The sequence below is a fragment of the Sebastes fasciatus genome, chromosome 21 (assembly GCF_043250625.1).
Source record: "Sebastes fasciatus isolate fSebFas1 chromosome 21, fSebFas1.pri, whole genome shotgun sequence".
In the NCBI taxonomy this organism is placed as follows: Eukaryota; Metazoa; Chordata; class Actinopteri; order Perciformes; family Sebastidae; genus Sebastes; species Sebastes fasciatus.
Window position 1 is genome coordinate 1,409,786 of NC_133815.1, and position 21,058 is coordinate 1,430,843.

General features: G+C 41.5%; 1 protein-coding gene across 4 annotated transcripts in view; it reads right to left on the reverse strand.

Annotated features, from left to right (window-relative positions):
• The window catches only part of LOC141759841 (sodium channel protein type 2 subunit alpha-like), a 187,898-nt gene that overhangs the window by 144,592 nt on the left and 22,248 nt on the right, over nucleotides 1-21,058 (reverse strand). For all 4 annotated transcript variants that reach the window (XR_012592206.1, XM_074622275.1, XM_074622274.1 and 1 more), the window contains exon 2: nucleotides 1,101-1,265. Coding sequence is in view for 3 of the 4 variants with exons in the window: in XM_074622275.1 (XP_074478376.1) it covers nucleotides 1,101-1,223 (123 nt within the window). In the remaining variant the exon portion in view is untranslated. The remainder of the gene's footprint in view (nucleotides 1-1,100; nucleotides 1,266-21,058) is intronic.

Sequence of the window (21,058 nt, forward strand, 5' to 3'; positions counted from 1 at the left end):
TTATATGGAATTATTTTGGTCCATATCTTAATGCTATTTTTCTTATATTCTATATTTGTTTCTTATAAATATTTTTTTAGTATTTTTTTTCATATTTTTTGTACTTTTCTTCTGTATTTATATTAATTGAACCTATTTTTATAGTATTTTTCCATCTTTTTATTGTATATTTCTTCTATTCTATATTTGTTTCTTGTACATATCTTTACAGTATTTTTTCATATTTTTATTGTATTCTTATTCTGTTCTATATTTATGTTTTTTCATGTTTTTTGGTATTTTTCTTCTATGTTTTGTACATATTTTGACTGTATTTGTTCATATTTTTATTATATTCTCCTATTCTATATTTATGTTTCTTGTATATATCTTTATGGTATTTTTCTTATTTTTTAATTTTATTCTATATTTATGTTTCTTGCACATATTTTTTATAAAATTATTTTCACATTGTAATGGTATATTTCTTCTATTCTATATTTGTTTCTTGTACATATCTTTACAGTATTTGTTTCATATTTCTATTGTATTCTTCTGTTATATATATATTTTTTTCATATTTTTTGGTATTCTTTTCAATTTTTGCACATATTTTTTATTGTACTTGTTCCTATTGTATTGCATTCTCCTTCTAGTCTATATTCATGTTTCTTGTAAATATTTATATAGTATTTTCTTAACTTTTCATATTTTTCTACATTTAAATGAACTGTACCTATTTTTATATTATTTTTCCATATTTTTATTGGGTTTTTCTTCTATTTTATATTTCTGTTTCTTGCGCATCTTTTATATAAAATTATTTTCATAGTTTAATAGTATATTACATCAATTTTATATTTGTTTCTTGTACATATTTTTATTGTATTTTGTTCATATTTTTATTATATTCTCCTATCCTATATTTATGTTTCTTGTACTTATTTTCATAGCATTTGTTTGTGTAACATCACCACCTCTGAAACACATCTACCTGCTGAAGCTGCCTCACATCTCTTCATTTTATTCAACTCCAATGTTTCATCTTCTACTTCCTGTTTCATCCTATATTAATGATAAATGATAAAACGTCTAATAGGTTGTGTTTGTGGGTTGTGTACCTCCTGGTAGTGTTTGCTGCGTCGGGCCCGCTCCTGGGCGATGCGCTGCTCGATGGCAGCCAGGGAGTCCGGCGTGAACCGCTGAAAGCTCTCTGGTCCCATTGGAAACACACAGCCAGCCATCTTCTCATCCTGATCCTGCTGCTGACTGGCCCAGTATACCAGCTGAACACACACACAGAGAGACAGAGAGAGAGAGAGGGATCAATATATAACCAATAATCTATACATACCAGCTGAACACACACAGAGAGAGAGAAAGAGAGGGATCAATATATAACTAATAATCTATAAATACCAGCTGAACACACAGAGAGAGAGGAGGGATCAATATATAATCAATAATCTATATTTAATAACAACAACAACCCAAGACAATTTAAATATTAAAATATATAATGTTTCAGTCAGAAACTTTCCCTCCAGCTGCGTAGTTTCCTTCTCCTACTTCAGCGAGTGGTTTCCTACATTACCCAGAGTGCCTTTCAACAATGTATCAGGAGATGATGTCATCCAGCAGAAGAAGTTTCAGATGGTATTTTATTTTATTTTATCTTTTATTTTATTTTATTTTATTTTATTTTATTTTATTATTTTTAATTTAATTTAATTTAATTTAATTTAATTTAATTTAATTTAATTTAATTTAATTTAATTTAATTTAATTTAATTTAATTTAATTTAATTTAATGTAATTTCATCTTTTATTAACAAATCCAGACAATAAATGTATCCTACTAGCGCCGTAATGTTTTTAATTTTATTCTTGCAAAGGTTTTTAGAGAATGTCAGGTGTTGTTGTTTTGATTATTTTTGTCAAAATAAAATGATGTTTCCATCGGCTACATTTATAATGTTCAAGAGAACGCGAAAATAAATCATTAGGGCGCTTTATTGCTGCTTCCCATTTGTATTTTTCTTATTTTTTCGCCATTTTGTCCGTCGCCATCCTGGTTTTTGGCAAGGCCTATAGAAGGAGGCTGGGTCAAGCATCATCAACGCGTCATATCTTTGGGGGTACAACACATGCGCAGTAAAATCTGCTCTGCACTCGCCGGAATTTAGCCAAACGCAACGCACGACCGCAGCTTCTGTTACACTGCACATGCATCATACCCCAAGACCCCAAGACCCATGTCCGCCCGTGACCCAGCCTCCTTAACAGAGGCCTTGGTTTTTGATATCGACCTGTCAATCAGCAGGTAGCCCCGCCCTAAAGCGTCCCCTGCTTTATGGTCTATGTGACTCTAAATGGGACCATCATTTACTAAATGAACATCATGCTGTATTGAAGAAGACTTGAAACTAGTGATTGAGACCATAAACTCATGTTTACAATGTTTACTGAGGTAATAAATCAAGAGAGAAGTAGAAGCTCATTTTCTATCAGACGTCTATACAACCAGAGGAGTCGCCCCCTGCTGGCTGGTAGACAGGATGAAGGTTTAAGGCTCTTCAGCATCGGCTTCACTTCTCAGACCCGGAGGTTGCTTCCTGATATTAAGTTGCTATAACAACATATACAGTCAGATAATTATGGGATGTCCAGGTAATGAAGTGCAGGCCGACAACAGTGTCTCATTAACACTCAGTGGACTCTAGAGTTACTCTGAGAGAGAGATTGAGTATAGGATTACACACAGAGAGTTCATATAGAGCAAGACTGACAAAGTGTGAGTGTAACAGGTCTGTGTGTGTGTGTGTGTGTGTGTGTGTGCGTGCGTGCGTGCGTGTGTGTGTGTGTGTGTGTGTGTGTGTGTGTGTGTGTGTGTGTGTGTGTGTGTGTGCGTGCGTGCGTGCGTGCGTGCGTGCGTGCGTGCGTGCGTGCGTGTGTGTGTCCAGACCATCTGCTTTGGATCCTAATTGAATGATTAGACAGGCCTCGTTTTTCAACCCTTCATGCATTTATTCTTCACAGCTCCCAAATCTGATTTCTGAAGTGTGTGTTCGTGTGTGTGTGTGTGTGTGTGTGTGTGTGTGTGTGTGTGTGTGTGTGTGTGTGTGTCCACATCAAAAGGAGAATCCAGCTCTGTTTTCCTTCCTTATCTGAAGCTGTATGTGTCGGTCCAGTCGGTCCTGATGAGCTCTCCAGTCCTGGTTTGGGTCACGTACTCACTAGTTAGTTCCTCCAGACTCATCAGGACCCTCACCGAGCATTTCCTCCTCTTACAGTATTATTGTAGTACTGTTATAGAGGTCACTTCCTGTGACTGTGTGCTGACCTTAATGAACGACAGTCTGATGTGTTTAGAAGAAACGTATCAGTCAGTAATCTCCCTCTGAAGCTCAGCGCTCTTCTTCAGCTTCAGGCTGAACGACGACTAACAGCTACCAACATCAAATTACTGAACCGACACGTTCAGATCTGCTCTTTCACCAGCTTTCACCGTTTTTAATGAGCTTTCTTTTCTGTTCTTACTCGTGTCTTTATGTTGTTGTTGTTTACTTCTTCTTCTTCTTCTTCTTCTGTGTTTTGGCCTCAAACTGCAGCCAGACCTTTTTAACAAAGACTGAACTGAGCTGACCTATTTTGTGTTGCATTTTTGTACATGTGGATTACAACATGAGTACTACACAGAGTACTGCATCTGGAGTAGATCATTAACCCTCTGAGACCCACAATAGACCCGTTTTAGGGGGTGTTTAGGGGGAGATAGCAGGTCAACAGTAGATGTCACATAGAAGTGATGAACATCATCTGAAAGCTGAGAACCTGAAGATTAATTTGAGATGCTGCTCAGCACTGTGTGTCAAATTATTTTAGTATAAGGGTTTAGAACATTATGATCCCATGCTCTACTATGTCTCATAAGTTGTTGCAGCAATTTTTGGGTTGATTCCATTTGTTACACAGATTTGGTGCTAAATTTAACCTTTTTTTACCACTGGAGAATTGATAAAAATGATCAATAATCCCTTCAAAACACCACATTAAGACACCAAGACCTTGAGGAACACCATAAAAGAAGACATGCTGAGATTTAGGATCAAAAACTTTTGACATTTTGGAGATTTCTGCAAGAATTTGTATTTTTCGGTGATTGGATGGCGAGCACTTCTGTTATGTAAACTGCTCAGAAACCCCCTTATGGTCAATCTAGCTAGGAAAGCCATCCATCCTCTGAATGCTCTAGGACTCTAGTCTGATCCATCCATCCTCTGAATGCTCTAGGTCTCTAGTTTGATCCATCCATCCTCTGAATGCTCTAGGTCTCTAGTCTGATCTATCCATCCTCTGAATGCTCTAGGTCTCTAGTTTGATCCATCCATCCTCTGAATGCTCTAGGTCTCTAGTTTGATCCATCCATCCTCTGAATGCTCTAGGTCTCTAGTCTGATCCATCCATCCTCTGAATGCTCTAGGTCTCTAGTTTGATCCATCCATCCTCTGAATGCTCTAGGTCTCTAGTTTGATCCATCCATCCTCTGAATGCTCTAGGTCTCTAGTCTGATCTATCCATCCTCTGAATGCTCTAGGTCTCTAGTTTGATCCATCCATCCTCTGAATGCTCTAGGTCTCTAGTCTGATCCATCCATCCTCTGAATGCTCTAGGTCTCTAGTTTGATCCATCCATCCTCTGAATGCTCTAGGTCTCTAGTTTGATCCATCCATCCTCTGAATGCTCTAGGTCTCTAGTTTGATCCATCCATCCTCTGAATGCTCTAGGTCTCTAGTTTGTGGCTGTAAAGTTTCATGAGGCTGTGATTATCCTAGAGGTCATCACAGGTCATATCATACAGTGAGGTCACGTTGGTCAAGGTCACACATGAATCCAGTTGGGCTCATTGGATCCATCAGAGTCTCAGCTTTACAGTGAGACCCAATTTATGGAATTCAAGACTGTAACTGCATGTGATTATCATAAAGTGGGCTTGTCTGTAAAGGGGAGACTCGTGGGTACCCATAGAACCCATTTACATTCACATATCTGGAGGTCAGAGGTCAAGCTAGCATGACATGGTTGAACCTCCCCTGTGCTCACTGAGATGCTGTTCAGGTCACCAATAAACACATTTCACATCTTCACACAGTGATCAGACAGACAGCTTCCATCAGTTAGTTCAGATTCTTACTGGAGAAGATAATAATAAGTAGGATCCTTCTAACGCAGCAGCAGCCAGCTGCCAGCTGCCTTGCTCAAGGGCAAACTTTAATTCACTCCCAACACAAAGAGGAACGGTGTGATGAGGCTAGGAACGAGGATTTTAACTACAGACACCGAGACAGTGAAGAGAGGATGTTATGAAACAGAGAGGTGGGTTCAATTTACTGGGTCAGAACACCGACGCAGACGACCAAACAAGCATCGCCCTGGGACAGGCACACACACACACACACACACACTTACAGTGGCTTCACAAAGTATTCAGACTTCTTCACTCTTTTTCTCTTCATTGTGTTGATTCAAATTTAAATTGATAAAAAAATACAATTGTTGCTCATCAATCTACAGTCAATAACCCATAATGATGACGTGCGCAAATGTGTTAACCCAAGCAATTTGCTTTGATGTATTGGTGCATTACATAAACATAATAAAAGAAATTAAAAATGAAAGCGAGGATTGCAAAAATCACAATAAATAAATATAAAAGAAAAAAATTCAAATATGAAAATTTAAAAAGATTCACAAGAAAAATAAATATTGATTAGAAAAATACTATTAAAATATGAAAAGACTTGTATAAAAATATAGAAACAAACATAGAATATATGATATATAAATATAATTTTCTTTTATAAAAAATAGATACAGTAAATATAAATATAGAATATAAGAAAAAACAAAATATATAAAAAGAATATATACAAGAAACATAAATATAGGATAGAAAAAATACAAAACATGAAAAAATACTATAAAAATATTTACAAAAATAAATATAGAAAAGACAAAAGATACCATAAAAGTATATATATACGAGAAACATAATTATAGATACAAGAAAAATACCAAAATAACATGAAAAAAATACTAGAAAAATAGATACAAGAAAAATACATTTAAAATAGAAAAATACAAAAAAAGTATACAATACTATGAAGATAATTAAAAGAAACATAAATATAAGAAAATATAAGAAAAATATTTATTTGGGCGGTGCTTGGTAATTCCTCAACTGATCTCAACATGGCTGACGTGTTAAAAACCATTATTAATTAATTATTAATTAGTTAATTGCATTAACAATTACGCAACATAACTGTTAAAAAAGTGCAGTATTTTCCAGGATGTACTTTGTTAAAAAAATCAGAGAGTACTTTAGTAGTTTGACCTTATTTCATGAACATACTTCAGACATGATGTACAACACGGCTCATACAGAGAGAGAGAGAGACAGAGAGAGAGAGAGAGAGAGAGAGAGAGAGAGAGAGAGAGAGCAGCTCGTCAGAGGTTGACGAGAAACGCTCGGAGGAGGAAAGAGCAAGCCAAGCGTGTGGTCACACACACACACACACACAGTATCTGATGAATAGCTGAAATGGTATGGAAATAAAGCGGGACAGATGCACCAAGATCATATAAGAGCTGATGGATGCAGCTGCTTTAGCTCATCCATACCCATACAGCTGTGAGTCTAACCCAAACTACAAGAACACAGCTGTTGTCTTCAGTTTCTCTGAAAAGTGTTTAAGGACTCTGTGTTCTGAGATTCTGCTAAACCTCGGCCGTCTAAGTTGCATTCAGGGACCTCGTCCGACAGCAGATACAGTCGGTGATTCAGCAAGTCAGATGAGCCGGAGAGGCATCGGCTGTGGTGTAACCAGGTGTGTGTGTGTGTGTGTGTGTGTGTGTGTGTGTGTGTGTGTGTGTGTGTGTTGGTGTGTGTGTGTGTGTGTGTGTGCAGTACATGTTCTATGCTAATAAAGGTGCACGTATAATACGGGACACATTCATGTTTATATTACGGGACAGTCGACGGTGGAAGCCTGAACATGACGATGTGATATATGGAGGATATTGATATGAGGTGTTATATAATATATAATATATAATATATACGGCTGCAGGTTTATACAGTCGCTCCGGGAAGATCCTTCACTTTATGCACACGTTGTTGTGTTAGACATGTAGTGTTAAATGGGCGAAAGCAAAGACTCTGAAAACCTATTAACTTATCGTGCATCTTTTTTTATAGAATTCTTTACATATATTTATCTCATAACAATGACCCGCTCGCTGTACCTTATCTCGCTTATTACACAGATACACAAAAACGGTGTCCATAGCAACGGTCTCTAATACGTAGCAACGGTCTGTTATACATAGCAACGCTCTGTTATACGTAGCAACGGTCTGTTATACGTAGCAACGGTCTGTTATACGTAGCAACGGTCTGTTATACGTAGCAACGGTCTGTTATACGTAGCAACGGTCTGCTATAAGTAGCAACGGTCTGTTATACATAGTAACAGTCTGTTATACGTAGCAACGGTCTGCTATAAGTAGCAACGGTCTGTTATACATAGTAACAGTCTGTTATACGTAGCAACGGTCTGTATTAAAATATTAAATCATGATTAATCACACATTTTATCTGTTAAAAGTGTACCTTTGAAGGGAGATTAGTCAAGAATATAACACTCAAATCTGCTGCTTTATGTAAATGTATGTATATATTTATTATTGTAAATCAATTAACAACACAGATCAATGACAGATATTGTCCAGAAACCCTCACAGGTATTACATTTAGCATAAAACAATATGCATTACATGTAAACAATATAATATATATTATTCTGCATAATGAGTACTTTTACGTTTGGTACTTTAAATGTATTTTGATGATAATATTCTTACCACTTTTACTTATTTTGAATGCAGGACTTTTACTTGCATTGAGTATTTATTTGCACTGTAGTTTTACCTAAAGTTAATACGGTAGTGGTAGTGTTTCTGAGCACCAGGATCTATAGTTATACATTTCTATGTATAGAAGTTATGGCCTAAACTGTAGTACAATGATTTGGTAAAATGAAAATGTTGACACAAACTTTACTTAAAGCTACGACAAGAAACTTAAATTTTGTGTTGATTCTGGCGGTCCCTGTGGACAAAAGTGTTTCCGATCACCAGAGTCCCTTTAGAAAGCCTCTGATTCTACTGCAGCAGGGTCTGGCAGTCTGCCCCGCTCAGTACTTGTTCTGGTTCTCCTGTGCCTCCTTTCCCTTGAGCGGGCCCAGTAATACGGCCTGGGCCTCCAGCAGCTTGGTGTCGGTGTTGGCTCCCAGCGAGGCGGAGCAGCGAGGCGGAGCAGCGAGGCGGAGCTCTCCTTGGCAATGGATGTAAATCGTCCAGTATGGGTGTAATTCGTATGGATACTGGTTTGATATATTAGTTATGCGCAGCGTTCTCCATCCATTTCAAGTCTTTTTGCACCAACTGTAGTTTTGTCACCAAAAGTCTTCCATATACAGTAGAACCGATGAGGCAGAAGGGGAATAGCTCACTCAGGACCAATCCCATCAGCCCCTTTCTCTTCGTGTCCTGTCACGGCGCCGTGATGGAGGGCGAAAACTCTCCCCAGCACTATAGCTCTCCTAAGAGCGGTGAATATGCAGCACCTTCAATTCAATTAGCCTGAGAGGAGAAAACACATTTTGTCACCGTGCTGCTGTTAAAACGGAGCGCAGCCGCTGCCCAGCGCAGGAAATGATTCACTGATATCAGGCGGCGAGCCAAGCAGCCGAGCTGGCAGAGGACCACGGGGACTGTTTGGCTGCAGGATGGAGAGGATGGAGAGGAAGGGGGGGGTGACCCTGACATGCAGCCGCCTCCGTGCGTCATGTCGAAGCTCCGTGTTGGATGATAAACCTTCACACCTCCACAGCCGTGTAAGATCCCACCTCTGTGGAGCTGCTGATGTTTTTACATCAGACACGCTGATGTTTCAGACTTCATCTGACATGTACTGAACGATGCTCTTCTTATTATGTCTGCAAATATTATATATATATATATATTACTTTATGCCGAGCTACCTCAGACAGGTAACAGTTTAGCTTGATGACGTGTTAGCGGCGTGACACCTGCAGCTCTTCATCTCACTGTGGATGTCTCTGCTTGTACTATCCCCCCCCCCTCACAACACTTAAAACTGATATACAGTCAGTGTCAGATAGATCCATCAGAGCTTGTTGCGTAGACCAGCAGTACGGCTCTATAGGGCTGTCTGACAGCGAGGTAAAGCTGTACGTCTTTCTGCTGCTCCCGTCCACAGCTGCTTTACCTCAGCGTCAGACAGCCCTATCTGACGGGGAACTAAAGCCGTTCTATCGCTCTCTTCACCAGACGCCATCGACAAAATCAGTAATTTGACCTCTCTTCACACGGGAGAGGATTCACACAACCCCACTTCAAAAAATGCAAAACTAACCGTTTCATTAAGGGCAGCTAACGTTGACTCAGCTCAGCGAGCGTTCACATTATTCATAACCGGAATAACCGAGGAACTGAAGACACCTTCTAGTGGAACTGAGATATTCAGAACAACTGTGCATTTCGTGATAGAAGCATGACATTTGGCAGAGATGCAGGTTTATCTGTTATGAAAAGATATAGATATCTGGGAGCGGCAAATCTTCAAGTACAAGTACAAGTACTTCCATTTGGGTACTCGCCGATACTGAGTACCGATACGAGTACTTCTCTGTGCCAAAAGACCCTCGTTAACAGCCAGCTGGAGGGTGTGAGCGACACACGACAGGCTGGGGAGTCCTGCATACGAGGCGGTGCGCCGCGACCGGCGAAGGTTGCTCGCGGCCACAACTTTAAGGCTCGCTGCGCCCTCTCTCCCCGCCGGGGAGAGACCACCCTGCTCCCGGTGTGACGGTCGACCGGGGCGGACTGTCCTCAGTGGGTGTCGGCAACCCACCCGACCCGTCTTGAAACACAACCTGTCTCTGGCGCTGCACAGCGTGTATAAGCTCTACTGTTTCCACCCGGACCACAATAGAGCTACACCAATGTTGTTTACTGGCAGAAGAGAGCTGCTCGTGACACAACGTGGTTTGAGCTGCGCTCGCCGCACACCACAGCACGCAGCGCCCGAAGTTGGGCTTTGCTCGATGCAGTGAATAGTCGTCGTGGCTAGGGATGTCAATAATTAACCGTTTAAACGTTAACCGACATTCAGCACTTTAACCGATTAACGCTATCGGTTAAAATAAATATTAATAATGAATTAAAAAGCTGAGATAACTCGTGACTTTAAGGAGAAAAGCTGGTCCACCTTAAGACAGTCTGAGCCGGCGTTACAGATACAGGAAGTCGGCTCCCGTCTAAAGCTCGCTTGAGCGGAGGAGTTGTAGCCTCGTAGCATTTATTCACCAACAAATAAAGTGTACACTCACCCTGTCTGCTACAGCTACGATCACAGCTAGAACGCCACCGACACACACACTGTCTGCTACAGCTACGATCACAGCTAGAACGCCACCGACACACACACTGTCTGATACAGCTACGATCACAGCTAGAACGCCACCGACACACACACTGTCTGCTACAGCTACGATCACAGCTAGAACGCCACCGACACACACACTGTCTGCTACAGCTACGATCACAGCTAGAACGCCACCGACACACACACTGTCTGCTACAGCTACGATCACAGCTAGAACGCCACCGACACACACACTGTCTGCTACAGCTACGATCACAGCTAGAACGCCACCGACACACACACTGTCTGCTACAGCTACGATCACAGCTAGAACGCCACCGACACACACACTGTCTGCTACAGCTACGATCACAGCTAGAACGCCACCGACAACACGGTCTGTCGGAAACTCGCTGAAGTTACGTCGCGCTGACAGAGCGTATCGCTATCCTTAACCCGGACAGACAGAGTGTCGTTACGCCGGCCAGACACACAGCTGACAGCCTGCTAAACTAAACTAAACGTGCGGTGGAGACTTTTATTGGGAAAGCGGCGGCCTGCTAAGTTAACGCTCCCGTACGGTGAACTGAGGACTCAGTTGTCTGTTGTGCTCCTACACTGCAGCTGGTGCACCGCTGCATGAGAGGCACTCATCTTGATGGTTAACGGTTAATAATCGGTTAACGAGGGTTGAATATCGGTTAAGAACATTTTTCAAAATGACAGTACAATGTGACTACATGAGGAACTCCACTGGGAAGCTGCAGGATGATAGAAAAGCCTCTTGGATCCATCAGTCTTACACAGACTCCTCTACTGTTTCTCACAGTGAGTTTCTGGAACAAGGCTCCAGTCTCTCTTCTGTTCTTCCTTTCAGACTGTTTGGCCCTAAATTGGCTTCCTGCGTGGCGGCCCGTCAGAGGCGGTTGGATCAGTCTGCTGCTGAAGGTGCTTTTCTGTTTCTCGGCGGGGTTGACTGATCGTCCCTGACTGCCAGTAGTTGGTTCATTGTGCTTTGTTGTTGCTCGGGCTGCAGACAGTCCAGGCCCACTCCTCCTCCTCCTCCTCCTCCTCCTCCTCCTCCTCTTCCTCAACGCTGAGCCAACCTGACTCATTAGCTTAGCGAGTCCTCTGGCATCGCCCGCACTGACGCCACCGACTTCACCTTAAAGTCCTCTGCAGGCTGGCGTGGAGCTCTCTATGCGTTAACATCAAGTCCATCCTGCTGTTTGTGACCTGCTGCTGTCTGCGTGCTCGTCTCTCTCCAGTATTCATGCACAGTGCTGCTTAACCTCCTGTCCAACTACTATCAAACTATGTGTTCAGTCTTTTTAGTGATATTTCAAAGTTAAAGAAAATACATCTGTCAAAGCGTCAAAACGCCACCACGGTCTGAGATTAGCTTTCTTCACTTCCTGCCACTCAGTAACTTTATCTGCCACTTTTGAAATCGCTGCGCTAAATGAAGGAATAACATTTTAGATCTGATGTCAAAAACATTATATACATGATAAATTACAGTGTTGAATTACACCATGAGGGAGGGTAGTGTACTCAGTACTGTACTGTACTTTGTTATTATATATACTATATATCTATAGTGGTTATTTACATAAAAACACACAATTCAAATGATTATTTAAATATTTGCTTTGATTAAAAAAATCTTAAGTTGTTATGAAGTTCAACAGGTCATAAATCTCTCTTTAATATCTATTTTATATTGATGTGAAAACATCTCCTTCAAACAACTGGATTTATTCAAGCTTATCACCAATAAACTACATTTTACGAGATTACATTTGAACACATCATGATAACGTTTTAATTCACCTTCACCCAATAGTCATTTTTCCTGAGCAGACTTTGAACGCCTCATAATAATAACTCAATGGCACCCCCATTAACGTTAGTAGCTCCGTTATTTATCCAGTCAGGACTGAGCTGCTAACAGCTAACGTTACCTAACTTAGGTTTGTTGTTCACAGTGTCGCTCTATCAGGGAGAAATAGGATGCGTCCCCTCAGGTTTAGTAGCTTTTTTTTCTCCGGTCAAACAAACTGAATCCTGATGCAGCGTGCGTACGCGTCATTGTGCCAAGAAAGCGTACAACTGCGGATCTCTATTCCATCTCTAGTGTTTTCCCTGCCTGCCAAAGTGTCGGATGTCCTGATGATTTCACCGGCGGGTGGCGGGTGCTAATTTCAGATCCTGAACGCCACTAATTTCTTTAAAGTATTAACATAACTTTCGATTTTTCAGCGCCCTGATATCTAAATCTGTTCATAACATATAAACCTACAGCCGCTTAATTGTTAAGCTTTACTGCCCCGCTATAGTTATTACTGTTATTATAGAAATACCATTCTCCAGTTTGTTGTTGATGAAACACGCAGCAGACAATCAGATGATGACATCATGTGTTTTAGTTCTTAGTGAAACATGTGACTCAGGATTATTTTACACATAAATCATAATGTCCATATTAGTGATCTCCAGCGTGTCAGTTAGTGTTCCCTCTGAGTGTGTCAGCTGTGGTTATTAACACACACACACACACACACACACACACACACACACACTCTCTGGTATCAGTTCATATTGTGGTCAAGGTCGTACTGAAGATTAAGTGTTTTATAGACGTCGTCAAATCTCCATCAGACACTAGAGGAGGAGACTCAACGCTCCAAACCAGCCAGCAACCTTTAACAAACACTTCACATTCAATTAAAACATACTACGGTACATATATATACAGTATATACTACTATATATACTATACTCTATATTCTGCTCTGATATCGACTCTGAGACCAAACCTGGTTCAAAAAACACTCAATTTAATCATCCAACATGTTGAAGTACAAATGTTTCTGTTTCTAATGTCTCCTTTCCTCCTTTCCTCATTTCCTTTATCCACTTTGTTTCCTTCTTTCTCTCTGTCCTAGCATCCTTCATCCTTCCTTCCTTCTCTCGTTGATTCCTTTATTTTTCCCTTCCTTCCTTCTCTCCTTGCTTCCTTTATTATTCCTTCCTTCATGCCTTCCTTCCTTCCTTCAGTCTCTCCTCACCTCTGCTCGTCTATAACATCACCGTTAATCATGAGTGTTTCCTTCCTTCCTTCCTTCCTTCCTTACTTCCTTCCTTCCTTCCCTCCTTCAGTCTCTCCTCACTTCTGCTTGTCTATATCACCGTTAGTCATGAGCGTGTTTCCTTCCTTCCTTCCTTCCTTCAGTGTCTCCTCACCTCTGCTCGTCTCTAACATCACCGTTAGTCATGAGCGTGTTTCTTTCCTTCCTTCCTTCCTTCCTTCCTTCAGTGTCTCCTCACCTCTGCTCGTCTCTAACATCACCGTTAGTCATGAGCGTGTTTCCTTCCTTCCTTCCTTCCTTCCTTCCTTCCTTCCTTCAGTCTCTCGTCACCTCTGCTCATCTCTAACATCACCGTTAGTCATGAGTGTTTCCTTCCTTCCTGCCTTCCTTCCTTCCTTCCTTCCTTCCTTCCTTCAGTCTCTCGTCACCTCTGCTCATCTCTAACATCTCCGTTAGTCATGAGCGTGTTTCCTTCCTTCCTTCCTTCCTTCCTTCCTTCCTTCCTTCCTTCCTTCAGTCTCTCGTCACCTCTGCTCATCTCTAACATCTCCGTTAGTCATGAGCGTGTTTCCTTCCTTCCTTCCTTCCTTCCTTCCTTCCTTCCTTCCTTCCTTCCTTCAGTCTCTCGTCACCTCTGCTCATCTCTAACATCTCCGTTAGTCATGAGCGTGTTTCCTTCCTTCCTTCCTTCCTTCCTTCCTTCCTTCCTTCCTTCCTTCCTTCCTTCCTTCAGTCTCTCGTCACCTCTGCTCGTCTCTAACATCTCCGTTAGTCATGAGTGTTTCCTTCCTTCCTTCCTTCCTTCAGTCTCTCGTCACCTCTGCTCATCTCTAACATCTCCGTTAGTCATGAGTGTTTCCTTCCTTCCTTCCTTCCTTCAGTCTCTCGTCACCTCTGCTCGTCTCTAACATCACCGTTAGTCATGAGCGTTTCCTTCCTTCCTTCCTTCCTTCCTTCCTTTCTTCAGTCTCTCGTCACCTCTGCTCATCTCTAACATCACCGTTAGTCATGAGTGTTTCCTTCCTTCCTTCAGTGTCTCCTCACCTCTGCTCGTCTCTAACATCTCCGTTAGTCATGAGTGTTTCCTTCCTGCCTTCCTTCCTTCCTTCCTTCCTTCAGTCTCTCCTCCCCTCTGCTCGTCTCTAACATCTCCGTTAGTCATGAGTGTTTCCTTCCTTCCTTCCTTCCTTCCTTCCTTACTTCCTTCCTTCCTTCCCTCCTTCAGTCTCTCCTCACCTCTGCTTGTCTATATCACCGTTAGTCATGAGCGTGTTTCCTTCCTTCCTTCAGTGTCTCCTCACCTCTGCTCGTCTCTAACATCACCATTAGTCATGAGCGTGTTTCTTTCTTTCCTTCCTTCCTTCCTTCCTTCCTTCCTTCCTTCCTTCCTTCCTTCAGTGTCTCCTCACCTCTGCTCATCTCTAACATCTCCGTTAGTCATGAGCGTGTTTCCTTCCTTCCTTCCTTCCTTCCTGCCTTCCTTCCTTCCTTCCTTCCTTCAGTGTCTCCTCACCTCTGCTTGTCTCTAACATCACCGTTAGTCATGAGCGTGTTTCCTTCCTGCCTTCCATCCTTCCTTCCTTCAGTGTCTCCTCACCTCTGCTTGTCTCTAACATCACCGTTAGTCATGAGCGTGTTTCCTTCCTGCCTTCCTTCCTTCCTTCCTTCAGTGTCTCCTCACCTCTGCTTGTCTCTAACATCACCGTTAGTCATGAGCGTGTTTCCTTCCTGCCTTCCATCCTTCCTTCCTTCAGTGTCTCCTCACCTCTGCTTGTCTCTAACATCACCGTTAGTCATGAGCGTGTTTCCTTCCTTCCTTCCTTCCTTCCTTCCTTCAGTGTCTCCTCACCTCTGCTTGTCTCTAACATCACCGTTAGTCATGAGCGTGTTTCCTTCCTGCCTTCCATCCTTCCTTCCTTCAGTGTCTCCTCACCTCTGCTTGTCTCTAACATCACCGTTAGTCATGAGCGTGTTTCCTTCCTGCCTTCCTTCCTTCCTTCCTTCAGTGTCTCCTCACCTCTGCTTGTCTCTAACATCACCGTTAGTCATGAGCGTGTTTCCTTCCTGCCTTCCATCCTTCCTTCCTTCAGTGTCTCCTCACCTCTGCTTGTCTCTAACATCACCGTTAGTCATGAGCGTGTTTCCTTCCTGCCTTCCATCCTTCCTTCCTTCAGTGTCTCCTCACCTCTGCTTGTCTCTAACATCACCGTTAGTCATGAGCGTGTTTCCTTCCTTCCTTCCTTCCTTCCTTCCTTCAGTGTCTCCTCACCTCTGCTTGTCTCTAACATCACCGTTAGTCATGAGCGTGTTTCCTTCCTGCCTTCCATCCTTCCTTCCTTCAGTGTCTCCTCACCTCTGCTTGTCTCTAACATCACCGTTAGTCATGAGCGTGTTTCCTTCCTGCCTTCCTTCCTTCCTTCCTTCAGTGTCTCCTCACCTCTGCTTGTCTCTAACATCACCGTTAGTCATGAGCGTGTTTCCTTCCTGCCTTCCATCCTTCCTTCCTTCAGTGTCTCCTCACCTCTGCTTGTCTCTAACATCACCGTTAGTCATGAGCGTGTTTCCTTCCTGCCTTCCTTCCTTCCTTCCTTCAGTGTCTCCTCACCTCTGCTTGTCTCTAACATCACCGTTAGTCATGAGCGTGTTTCTTTCCTTCCTTCCTTCCTTCCTTCCTTCCTTCAGTGTCTCCTCACCTCTGCTTGTCTCTAACATCACCGTTAGTCATGAGCGTGTTTCCTTCCTGCCTTCCATCCTTCCTTCCTTCAGTGTCTCCTCACCTCTGCTTGTCTCTAACATCACCGTTAGTCATGAGCGTGTTTCCTTCCTGCCTTCCTTCCTTCCTTCCTTCAGTGTCTCCTCACCTCTGCTTGTCTCTAACATCACCGTTAGTCATGAGCGTGTTTCCTTCCTGCCTTCCATCCTTCCTTCCTTCAGTGTCTCCTCACCTCTGCTTGTCTCTAACATCACCGTTAGTCATGAGCGTGTTTCCTTCCTGCCTTCCTTCCTTCCTTCCTTCAGTGTCTCCTCACCTCTGCTCGTCTCTAACATCTCCGTTAGTCATGAGCGTGTTTTGTTGATGTGGTGTTTATGGTCATATTTCATCGCTGTATTTATTACCACCTCAGCTGCAGGTGTGTTGTGTCAGTGATTACATAAAGGAAACATGCGTCAGTATGTGAGGCGGCCAGCTGTCCAGCCGGTTAAGAACATCCCTAGTATCATAGCAACCAGACACAACCAAAGCGTCTCGTTGCCCCTCTGTGATCTGTGTTTAACAATAAACAAGTATTTCATTTGTTTTAAAACCGTCTTAAGCAACAATATACCTACTAACAGCCTAACAATAAAGTTTACTTATGTAGCACTAAAATCAGGATGAATTAAAGGGACTGTATGTAACTTTGTACTCGTATAAATCATTTTTTATTGCATATTTGTGAACAGGTTGTAACCGAACCTAAAAAAATGAGACCTTCCGCGACTTTGTGGGTTTCCTCTATCAGCATACAGGGATATACAGCTAACGATAGCTAATGTTTGGTTAGAAATGGAGTCCGCTAACGGCAACAAACGACCAGCCTCCAACACAAACTCCACAGAAGCACAAAAAAAACAAAGTTATATCTGGTGAAGCCCGTCTTGCAAAACAGGGATGTGACCGACGTCGGAGGAAAACTAGTGTTGTGGAAGTGAATGATGAAGCAAGAGAGAGCGAGTGGTGGCGAAACGAGCGAGCAGCGGAGCAGAAGAGAGTTAGTTTAGCTCTGAGAATATCTAGTGATTGTTCAGTGGACGTTTGTGCAGAAATAACTGCTGCAGCTCCTCCAGACCAACAGAGGTTTCCCGTGTCTTGTGAAGTGACGGGGCTCCTCAGAGAGAAACGTTATCGTCTCCAACCAAAACTCCGGTGTCTCCCCCGTTCCCTCCGGCCGCGGTCGGGAGGCTGAGGCGGGAAAAGCCAACACTAGGATCAGCAGTGATTCATGGAGAGACCTTGGTCTGGTCAGCTAACATTACTGCCAAGCAGCTGAACTATAGAGTGATATTGTGCTTTTAGCTGACGTGTGTCTCCTCACTGTTTTGAGCGATGCTCGTTCATGTCTATTTAGAGCGAGCAAGTGTGAGCCCGATGCTGACTTTCATTGACTTAATGGCCACAGGTGTCGCTTTTAACAAGCATTTCTGAAAGTTACAAATAGTCTCTTTAATAAAACAAAAAGAAATTGCAATAATATCGCATATCGCACTGTTGAGCCTTAATGAGTGTTGTTTGTGATCGACGGTCTTGTAAATAAAGCGATGGGACTGATTTCAGTAGAAGTGAACTGATAAACAGAGAAGAGGGTGAAATAGGAGATACAGACACAGGAATAGAAAGCTATGTGTCCTTGCATGCGTGTACTCTGAAAGCATGTGTGTGCGTGTGTTTGATCTTGTTTTTGTAAATGTCCTCATAAAGAGAAGAAGATTTATCCACAACAGAACAACACTCTCATACATTAAATGTTTCATTAAAATATTTCTTGTGTACAAGAAACTCCTGTTATATAATACAGAGCTATACAGCACACACAGGAGCTGAGACAAAAAGAGAAACTTAATATATTCTTTAGGGCTGTCAATCAATTAAAATAGTTAATCAGATTATTTACAAATTTTTTATCTTTTTAAAAATGAACCTTAAAGGGAGATTTATCAAGTATTTAATCCTCTTATCAACATGGGAGTGGATGAATATGCTGCTTTATGTAAATGTATGTATATATTTATTATTGTAAATCAATGAACAACACAAATCAATGACAGATATTGATCCAGAAACCCTCACAGGTACTGCATTTAGCATAAAACAATATGCTCCAATCATAACATGGCAAACTGCAGCCCAACAGGCAACAACAGCTGTCAGTGTGTCAGTGTGCTGACTTGACTATGACTTGCCCCAAACTGCATGTGATTATCATAAAGTGGGCATGTCTGTAAAGGGGAGACTCGTGGGTACCCATAGAACCCATTTACATTCACTGATCTGGAGGTCAGAGGTCAAGGGACCCCTTTGAACATGGACATGACAGTTTTTCCTCGCCAAAATTTAGTGTAAGTTTGGAGCATTATTTAACCTCCTTTGCAACAAGCTAGTATGACATGGTTGGTACCGATGGATTCATCAGGTTTTATATTTTCATATGATACCAGTATCTTCCCTCTAGCTTTAAAACTGAAACTATTGTATTCTTCTTCTATATTTATATTTCTCGTACATATTTTTTTTAGTATTTTTTCATATTTTATTAATGTATTTTTCTTCTATATTTATGTTTCTTGCACCTATTTATGTAATTTATTTTATTATTTTATAATATTCTTTTTTATTCTTTATTTATGTTTCTTGTACATATTTCTTAAAGATTTTTTTCAATTCTATATTTATATTTCTGATACATTTGTTATAGTATTTCTTTCACATTTTATTAATTGTATTATTCTTCTATATTTATGTTTTTGTACCTATTTATATAATATTTTATATTAGGGCCATTGCTGGTAAAAAAAATAAGTGAATAAATTATGGAGCTGGGAATAGTAAACGTGCCACTTTAATCTTCAGAGAATATATTTTTTTCTCGTAAATTGATAACAACTTTTTCTCTGAATATTAATCCCTCCTCCAGCGCCGGAATTATTATTATTTATTTTTTTTATATCTACAATTGCCCTAACACGTCGTCGTACCCAAAACTGTGTTGTGTAAACTCGCTAAAAATTGCTAAATACTGAAGACATGAAGTAAGGTAGCTGTACGGCCCTGAGGATGAATCAGTGTGGGGATTACATGATTTTGTTCTGTAAAGATCAACAGTAAATTAACTGCATGAAACCAAAACAAAGACAAAGAGGGAGAGGAAGAGGGAGAGAAGACCAGGAGAAACTCCACTGAAGGTAAAAACATGTAATGAAGTAGAAGACATGCTCGGTTTAAACTAATAACGTCCGCCTCTCTGGAGCTCATAAATGAGATTTCATCCCACAGTGATGATGCTGGTCTCCCACTCCTGATCTCAACACGGGTTTCAGACCTGAGAATCAGAGCTGGTCCTGGTCCGGACTCAACCACAGCTTTAATTAAACACACACACACACACATTGTTCCTGGGGGAAATCAGGAAGACGTGGACGGAGAGGACTCGGACACCTGTGGCTCGCTGCTCTGAGCCAATCAGGAGGCTGGAAAGGATTCAGGAAACATCCAGCTGATCAGGATGAGCGGACGCGTGTGTTTGGATAAATGGTTTGATAAATGTTTCAGACTGGAGAGAAGACGGAGGAAGGAGAGGAGAAAAGGAGAGATGGAGAGAAGAAGGGCGGAGAAGCAGTGAGAGGACAAGAGGATAAACAGGATGAACGGATGAGGATCATTCTTGTCAATCATTTTTACAATTTTTAAATAGAGTTTTTTAATGCCAGAATCGATATATCTGCTTCATGTGAGTCGATGTGGAGGTAGAAGGAAGTTACCGCTTTTATTGTGGTAGTCTGAGTGACGTGACGTCATATCCGTTCCGTATCCGTCAACCAACACAAACGTTGGAGGGTCGTCGTGGATACGACCTGCACCCTCCAACGTTAAATCCTTTTTGTTATCTCAACCTGGCCTCTTACAGCGTCTAGAATCTCTACTGTTTCCACCAAGACGACAATACAGCTACACAGCACACAACAACACGACAACGCAGTTTACGCCCAAAATCGTGCTTTTGCTCGACGCAGCGAAAAGCCGCCATGGCTCGGCGCTAGACATTAGAAAACACGGGTTTCAGAGCGCAGTGGTGGCGTTGTCGCACTGACTGAAAGAAATACCCAAGCAGGGGCAAACAAATCAGAAAAACTGATTAGTTTATGACAGAGATCACGCCAAAGCAAATTATTATTATTCAGTTTTCTTTCCTGAGAATTTAATGTAAAATTAGTAGTTTAACTCTTACTACTACTCACTATGACACTTACAGATTATTTTGTTATTTTCACTCTTTTAAAGTGTAAAGTACCACAATGCAGGAAACAAAGTCAGATTTGTCTGGGGGAGGAACACCGAACACCCCCGCTTTGGTTTAGATATCCTCCCTACTTTTTGAGGACTCAAGGTTGGCGAGTATGAGGACAGAGGAGGAAAAGAATAAAGAAGGAGACAGGAAGACATGAAATAAAAGAAGTGAAGAGGAGTTAAAAGAAAAAAGGACAAAGACACGAGACGCGAGCACAGAAAAGATGCAATGAGACGAAGATTACCAGAGTAAAAAAGAGAAGAAGAAGAAGAATGATCAAAGATGCAAATGAAAAGAGGGAAATGTGGAAAGGATGGAGAATAAAAATGATAAAAAACAAGGAGGAAAAGAGGAGAAAAAAGAAGATGAAAATAAATAAAGAACAAAGAAGAGACGAGAAAAAGAAAAACGACAAGAATGAGGGAAGAGAT